General features: G+C 58.7%; 1 protein-coding gene across 1 annotated transcript in view; it reads right to left on the bottom strand.

The window, feature by feature from the left end:
* Nucleotides 1-8,499, bottom strand: part of CFAP45 (cilia and flagella associated protein 45) — a 32,008-nt gene that overhangs the window by 869 nt on the left and 22,640 nt on the right. The window contains 10 exon segments of the mRNA XM_009880804.1: nt 34-258; nt 955-1,148; nt 1,422-1,535; nt 1,606-1,752; nt 2,051-2,180; nt 2,414-2,592; nt 2,787-2,957; nt 3,449-3,590; nt 5,598-5,734; nt 6,480-6,560. Coding sequence (XP_009879106.1) covers nt 34-258; nt 955-1,148; nt 1,422-1,535; nt 1,606-1,752; nt 2,051-2,180; nt 2,414-2,592; nt 2,787-2,957; nt 3,449-3,590; nt 5,598-5,734; nt 6,480-6,560 — 1,520 coding nt within the window.

The raw sequence follows: 8,499 nt of genomic DNA, 5'->3' as shown, positions 1-8,499 counted from the left end.
CAGGGAAATAAGCAGCCACTGGCAGCACATCACCTGAGCTCCTGCATCTTCTGCTGCTTGAACTGGGCGATGCGCTGGCTGCGCTGGCGAGCCTCCTCCTCCAGCCGCCGGCACTCCTCGAAGGTGGCCACCCGCTCCTGCGCCAGCTGCTGCTGCCGCTCCCGCATCTGGCGCCGGACGTCGTTAGCATGGGCGAGCTGCAGACCTGCCCTCCGCGCTTCCTCTGCCTTCTCCTTCTCCATCTGCTCCCGCTGGACCCTGCGGGAGAGCTCAGGGCAGTTGAAGGGCCCCGATCCAGCCCCTGCATGTGCCGATAACCTGCTCGCAGGGCCTCGGCCAGCACCAGAACCACCAACTGTGCTGACGGGCACAAGAAGGGCATGGACCTGTTGGAGCGGGGCCAGAGGAGGCCCCGGAGATGCTGGGAGGGCTGGAGCCCCTCTGCTGGGAGGACAGGCTGGGAGAGTTGGGGGGGTTCAGAGAAGAGAAGGCCAAAAAGGGGAGAGCTCAGAGCCCCTTCCAGTGCCTAAAGGGGCTCCAGGAGAGCTGGGGGGGACTCTGGATCAGGGAGGGGAGCCGTGGGACGAGGGGGAACGCTTTGACACTGACAGAGGGGAGATTGAGGTGAGAGATGGGGAAGAAATTGTTGGCTGTGCGGGTGGTGATCCCCTGGGGCAGGTTGCCCCGAGAAGCTGTGGCTGCCCCATCCCTGGAGGTGTTCAAGGCCAGGTTGGACGGGGCTTGGAGCGACCTGGGCTGGGGGGAGGTGTCCCTGCCCAGGGCAGGGGGGTGGAACTAGATGGGCTTTAAGGTCCCTTCCAGCTCAAACCATTCTGTGATTCTATGACTTGTCGCTGGGAGCCCCTCTGAAACCACATCACCCATCTCTCAGCCCCGTTTCACATGGCAGGGCCGGCCATCTCACCAGCAAGCTCTCAGCACCTTCACTCTCACCTGAGAATCCTCTCAAACTCATGGCGGTCCTGCTGCACCTGCACAGCCATGTTGTGCTCCCGCTGGGCAATCTGTTCCAGGCGGCTCTGCTTCAGCATCTGCTCCACCTCAGCCTTCCTCTGCACTGCCTCCTTCTCCTTGCGCCGCCACTCTCGCTCAGCAGCCTCTTGGCTGCGCTTGGCCCTCAGCGCGTCCTGTCGAAGGGGAACAGTGGTGACGCTGGAGGTGTCATGGAGGGCTTCCCTCAGGGGAGAGGTACGGAAACACTTGACCATGGTTATGCCTCTCTCCCAGCGCCATGGTCAGCACTGCACCAGGACATGACCTGGGTTCGGGTGCTGGTGCAGATCTGCAACGCACCAGGAGACCCACCACATCAGGGGCGCTTTCGCTTTGCTGGGGCAGTGGCGAGGAAGGTGGCGAGTGAGCCAGCACAGGAGCACACCGTGTGTCAGCACGCTGCTCACCTGCTCTGCCTGGTGGTCCTGGGCCCTCTCCTGCATGGCCCTCAAGCGTGCCATCTCCTTTTCCTTCTCCTGACGGATTCTCTCCTGCTCAGCTTCAAACTCAGCCTCCCGCTCCTGCATGGGACAGAGCATCGTGGCAGCTCCTGCAGCACCTCTGCTGCACACACACGCTCAGTCCTCTTACCATTTTCTGCCTCTGGTACTCGAGCACCCGCTCGTCTGCCATCCTCTCCTGCTCTCGCTGCTCCTCCTTCAGCCTCTGGTTCTCATCATTGACACGTTTAATCTCAGCCTGGATTTTCTTCTGTTGCTCCTGTCTCCGCTCCAAGTCCTGAAAACGGTGCAGAGGGTCCGGGGGTGACAGGGCAAGCGCGCTAGCACAGAGCGCTGCCTCCACTCCACTCCTCCCCGTGTGTCTTCCTGAGGGCACAGCAGCACACTCCGGGCAAGGGAGGGCTCAGCGGCTCAGGTCACTTTCTGGGGATGCCTCAAATTCCCCAAGAGACCAGAGCTTTAATTCTGCCAGCTGTTGTCTCCACACATCAAGTCTGACTTACCCAGCACTGGGTCACCCTTCCAACAAGGTGAAAATCTAACTCCAGCCCCCCCTGCTCCCTGGCAGGTCGCACCTTCAGGTCCTCCATCTTCAGCTGCTCCAGGTGCTCCAGCATCTCCTGAGCCTCCTGGTCCCGCTGCTCGGCTCTCATAGCCCGCTCCTCCGCGTTCTGCTCCATCTGCTTCACAATCTCCTGCCTCCCTCTGGAAAGAAGAAAGTGGAAGGGTTCCCCCCAGCTCCGTCCCGTTCCCAGAAGCAGAAATGCCGGCACAGACATCAGGTGGTGTGTTTGCTGCCTCGTGCTGCCTGGTCCAGCCGCTGTGACCTGGAGGTGTGCTGTGGTGTGACGCCGGTAGCCAGGGCTTACCCTGGCTCTGGCACAGGGCCTGGGAAGAGGATGGATGTTTCTGCGGGGAAGAGGGACCCTTTTGCAAACCTGATCAGCTCCTGCTTCCTCCTGCGCTCCAGCTTCTCCTGCATCTCTTCGGCCTTTTTCCTCTCCACCTCCATCATTGTGGCCAGGCGCTTCTCTTCTTCCTCCAGCTCTTTTGCAATGAGCCGCTTCTCGAGGATCTGCGTGTCACGGATCATGTGGCACTTGGCACCAAGGATCAGCTGTGAGGACAACAGGTATCCCTGGTCTCTGAGCCAGACTTGGCAGTGGCAGCAGGGACAGACACACAGACACGGAGGAAAAGGGAAGGAGGGGAAGACCCTGGGTAGCAGCAAGTATAGGAAGGTCCAGGGTGGCTAGGCAAAGCTCAAGGGAGCCCTGAGCAGCCTGTCCGAGCAGGAGCCCCTCTCCCTACCTCGCTGAACTCCTTGATCTCATCCTCCTGCTCCATGCGCAGCCTGCTCGCCCGCTGCAGCAGGTACTGGGCCCGCTCCCGTGCCTCTTCCTCCAGCTCACTCAGCTTCCCCTTCTGCTGCTGCAGGACGGCCTTTTCCTTGGCCGCACTCTTGCGCTCGCTCGCTGCCTCCTGGAGGGACAGGCAGGGCTGCCGAGAGCCTGGCTCGCGAGGGGCACGCCAGGCTACTCCAGCGCTGGCCCAGGGGCTGGGTCGCCCCGTCCCACACACCCGCTCCCTTTGCAGGGTGGCAAAAATGCAGCACAGAGCCTTCATAACAGCTCCGGGGTCACCGTGGGCTGGAGGGGGACAACCAGCATGGGATTCCTTCCCCACCCATGGACTGGGCAAACCCGGGGGTCCTGCACGGCCCTTCCTGGGCTGGGGATCAGAGGAGACCCGGGACACACAGCCCCTGCACGCCGCCCCAGCAGCCGTGGGCACACCAAAACGTGGGCGAAAGAGGGAGGAATGTGGTGGCCGCCAAACCGAGCTCCGGAGCAGCCCTGGCTGGCGTGTCTCTGTCCCACAAGGTTGGCTCTGCCTGGGTGCCTCCACCTCCACCCACGGCCCGAGAGCAGCCAGCAAGCAGGGAAAGAAGGGGCAGGAGGGGAAACACCTACATGAACGGCTTCCTTCTCTGCTTTGAGGGCTGCCAGCTTGGCTTCACGCTCCTCCTCGGTCAGGACTCGAGCTGCTGCTTTAATGCGCTGGAAATCCTCCTGACCAATAATGAGGGATGCTGCTGGGTTCTCTGCAGGGACACTGGGCACAGAGAGGCAGCAGTCAGCGGCACAGAGTCTCCGACAGCTCCCTGTTCCCTGCCCCGCTGACCTCCCTGCCCGGCCGCAGGACCTGCCTGGGCTGCCCACACCACCAGGACTCACCCCAGAGCAATGCAGGAACCGCCTGAGCTGGGGGGACCCGACTCTCTGGGTCGGGGGGGAGGAAGAAACAGAAAGTGCAGTGAAAGCGGCGCCATGCAGTGATGCACGGGAGACAGGGTGCTCGGCGGGGTGGCCACGGGCCTCCCAGGAAAACCCCAAAACATTCAGTGTGGGCCTAGTCAGACCCAATAAAAAAAAAATGCTGGAAGTACTTCAGTCCAACTTGACTTTCCCAAACCTCCTTTGGGAAAATTTTGACCACCGCCCTGACCCCTTTTCCAGCAGGACACATTGCTCATCTCTGCCCCCTCACCCCCCGGCCGACTGTCGCTGCTCCTGCGAGCCGGACCAAAACCTCTGGTCCATGCGGACAAGTCCTGGGGAGCAGAAGGTGCTTTTTCGCTCAGTTTAATGACATTCGGCCTGCTCCAGCTCCAAACCTGCACAGCACAGCTCAGCTTCGGCTCCGCGGCCTCGGGAATCCATCCGGCACGAGACGCGGAAACGCGGTGCTGCCCAAACACGGAGCACCCGCTCCCCTCCCAGCGCTGGCAGGTGTCACTCCAGCTGTCACCCCGGCTCCACGGGACACTGCAGAGCCACGAACTCTGCCCATGACTCATGCTGTGGTTTAGAGGAAATCACCGAAGCTGTTGGTGCCCCCATTTCCCCACTTGTAAAAATGTGGATAATAATACGGGGCTGTTTTCCAGGGGAGTTGTAAGGAGTTAATTACTCTGTGTATTACTCAGATACCATGGTGACGCGTGTGGTGTAGGAGCGTATATTAACCAAATGCATAGAGCACTTTGAAGATGTTCAGGACTAAGAATTTACTCATTATTATTGTGTGTCACCTTTCATCCACCCTTGTGAATATGAACAGATACCTGCATAATGATCATTCGAGAGCTGCATCACAGCATCGGATTCCAGGACGCTTTAAAGAATGGCTAATGGTCACAACGGCACTAATAAATGTAATGACACAGTGGCCACTGCTTCAGTTGTCCCAGTGTTTGGGTGACCAGCCCGAGATGTCTAGGGCCTGATTTTCAGGAATAAAACCAGCACAAACAGTTTCCATTGGCCTCAGCTGGAGCTGTGGCTATGCAGCACATCTGCAAATTGGCGCTCAGCTTTGGCAGCAGGGTCAAATAAGAACGTGACCGTATAAAACCAGGTACCACTCTTGAAAGCCCGAACCAGTGCCTCTGTGCCGTTTCACTCCCACAAACCCCAAACCATCCATGGGGCAGGTGTCATATTTTACGGGGTGTTAGAGTATTACAGGGAGGTTCAAAACAGGAAGCGAAGATGAACCTTACACTGAACAACTACAAGGAAAATTTAGGGAGGTCAAAATGAGGCTAAATTGGAGCTGGCCAGGATAATGGCCCTATTCTCGTCTATGTGCTGCAGGCTTTTAAGGAGCGTAGTAATTAGGGCCAGGGTTCCTACAGTTCAGCTTTGCTTATAAAACATCCCTGTAGAGAAACACACAGCTCCCGGTGCTCAGGGGCTGCAGGCAATGCTCCACTGCCTTTCTCACATGGGGGTTTTCAGTATCACAGCACGGGAGGCAGCGTTTGACACATGATGGGGGGCTGTTCAGCCCAGAAGGAGCTTTTCTGGCTGCTGAAGTTTTATGTTGCTTTTCACTGCTTCTCGTGGTGATTCAGTGCCTCTGTAAAACGCCCAGTGCTCAGTGCTTGTTGGCTCCACTGCTGCCCAAGCCAGGCGTATCGGAGCACTCCTGCCCATCCCTCCTCCCCTGAGATATCCCGGAAAATGGTGGGACAAGCTCTGTGCACCGAGACAGTGCTGTGACAGACACACGGGGCCCTGAAAACTCCTCAGAGCTGCCACTCATGCACAGACTTACATGAGGTCACGGATTAAGTCCTTGGTGATGAGACGGATGGTCTCAGATTTGTGCCCCTCAGCAGGCGATGCTTTCGAGGCAGTCTGCACATCCCGAAGGATCACGATGGGGCTGCCAGAGCGCGACTGCCACAGGCTCTGCAAGAAAAGATGGTGTTTCCTATGGCTTTCCTGCCACCACCTCGTGCCCAGCTCTCTGCCTCGGTGCCTGGGCACGGAGATGCTCTGGGCACAAGAGGCCACAGGTTCCTGTGTGCTTGGGATGCTTTCCAACAAACACCCTCTCGCACCGCCAGGACCAGTGAAGTCTGGGCACGGGAAGGGTTTTTTGCCTCAGCAGCCCCAAAGACCTGATAAGGACAGCGGGAGAGCCAAAAATAGCTCTACAGCACTTGTTTTACTATAAAAAAAAATAAATCTGTGCATCAGTCTATCACCCAGATCTGAAGCAAAGGATGAGCCGATGCTCAAGCATCGTCTTGGCTACCTTGAGCTGGTGACAGCTGCCCCGGTCCCGCTCACCCGTGGCCACCAGCACCTCTGTCCTGCTGAGCCCCACAGACTCAGGAGAAACCACCCCAGACTGACCCAAACTTGCTGGGGCCTGTCGGGGGGGTCCTGGGGAGGAGGAAGTGAGGACAGCTCGAGGTCTGGCCTTGCAGGGCAAACAACTGGCGGACAGCACTGGGCAGAAACCAGTCCTCCCAGTACAGCCTTGTCTGGTGCTGGTCCCTTTGCTCGAGCCGAGACTGCCACCTAGTGAAGCGTTCCCCGGCTGCGGGGTGACTCGGGGACAGGATGGGAGCTGGGAGCCCCCGGGGGGGTGGGAGCAGCCAAGGGATGTCCCGAACACACGTGGGGCCACCCCACGGGACACCCCCACCCCCCCATCAGGCCACAGGGTCTCCGATAGGCAGGAACGGGCATCTCCTCCACCCCGGGCGAAGCCCTGCTGGGACCGCTGCTGATCCCATGATCCCACGGGATGAGCATTTTTTGGAGCAGGCCAACCTCCAGCAGGCGAGCGGGACAGTCCCTGGCCAGGAGACCCAAGCCCGTCAGGGCCACCCCGGGTTCGGCTTCCCAGGACCAGTGCCACTTCCCCGAGTGAACCATGGCGTAGGCGTCCCGGCAAAACCCTCACCCGGGTCAGAGAACTGCAAGAGCTAATCTAAGGTACACACAGATGTGTGGTTTCCCTTGTACTTCTTCTACTTTCAGCTTTAAAGTCCTAAGTGACTGCTGGAACAAATCCTATTGCCTGCCGGGTGCTGAGCAGTTCCCTGGGAACTTGCTGCCAGCAATAGTTCCATTTAAGGCTCTGCAATATTTCCATTTTACAGGTCTGATGACCCCAAACTACGGGCTCTCCTGCAGCTCAGCATGGTAGCTACCGGAGCAACTTCCCAGCCACCACGGGCCCCAAGTACGAGCTGTTGAATTAAAGGGTTTGGCACTGAAACACCCGTGCAAACAAAGATAATGGTGTTTTTCAGCACAGCCAGCTTGCATGTTGTCCCCAAAGCCAGGAGAACTCCTAGGACTAGACCTGGATTAATCTCAGGGAACTCAATTAACACCCGTATGAGTGTTACGACATTTTTATCTAAGTGCCTTGAAGGCCTCCGAGATAACAGATCATAAAACTGCCCGGGGGCTCCTTGGCTTGCAGGGTGTCTGAGGCACACAGCCCCAGCCGCCCCGGAGCAAGTCGCTTGCCGGGAGCGTTCCCAACCTCCTGCCCCACGAGGCAAACCGTCCGCACGGCCTCCAGTGGGGAGCGGAGGTAATCTTCATTACACGCTTCCTTCCTCTCCTCTGAAAAACCAAAGGGTTTTGGCAAGTCTCTTCAGACAGATTTGTTTCAAGTGATAAGACCCGGGAGAGGAAATTACAGCCACAAACGCACACCCCTGCAGAGGGATGACTGCCTCGAATGCAGCACTGTTCCCCCCTGCAGCAGCCGCCTGCCCACTGCCACCCCAGCGGAGGTATCGCCAACGTTTCATCACGCGTTTTATCAGCCGAAGAGACAGCGAGTGTGAGATGGGCCAAACTCCATCGGCGCCCAGCCTGGCCCTTGTACCTCGATGTGTGTCAAAGACGACACGAAGGGTGTGGAGAGCCAACGGCTGCAGCCATAAACCCAACCTGCTACGGCAAGAGCACCTGGGAGAGGTGATTGAGGAGGTGGGGGAAGAAGCACATCCAAAACATCACCTTTCTGGCCACCTTGCCTGGAAAACGCCATCGTCCAGAGGCTGCAGGTTTCCCCCCGGGTCTCCTGCAGGAGCCGGGACTGCCCAGGGACGTGCGCGGAGGAAGCGAGTCTTTTCCTTACAGGACTGGGGAGGAAAGAGCTGCTGCTCTCTGTTTATCTCCTCTCTCCATGGCCAGGGCGTCCGGCCAGGAGGTCAGAGACCTGCTGCAGTTCTGCCTCGTCTCCAAGGGGACCGATTTCGTAGCTCCCTGATGAAAGTCTAAATATGTTGGCAATGAGCAGCTCTGGAAGCTTCCAGCCCCTGCTCCAAGGACTCGCTACATATCCCACATGAAATAACCGCCGTCTAACCTACAGGCCCCATAACGCCGGCTCCTTTCCTTCACCGGGGGGTCTCAACTGCTGAGTCTCCTTTGTCTCATTAACACTAATTGCCCTGTGAAAAGTGGAAGTGTGGGGTGCAGAGGACAGAGGCTCACGCAGTGTTGGCACCTCCCGGGAGGTGGTGGTGGGGGAATTTTGCGCCGTCCCAGAAGGCCCCAAACGTCGGGGTCCCGCTGCGGGACAGGGCCTGGGGAGGGCTGGACATGGCGCCCCGCACCCAACCACGGACCCCGCGGGCAATATGGCGGAGAAGAGCCCCCGGCGAGCGGCAGGGCGGAGTGAGGCCCGGCAGGAAGAG

The sequence above is a fragment of the Charadrius vociferus genome, unplaced genomic scaffold (assembly GCF_000708025.1).
Source record: "Charadrius vociferus isolate BGI_N301 unplaced genomic scaffold, ASM70802v2 scaffold1863, whole genome shotgun sequence".
Lineage (NCBI taxonomy): Eukaryota > Metazoa > Chordata > Aves > Charadriiformes > Charadriidae > Charadrius > Charadrius vociferus.
Note: the sequence above shows the minus strand (reverse complement) of the source record. Positions and strands in the feature narration are given on the sequence as shown.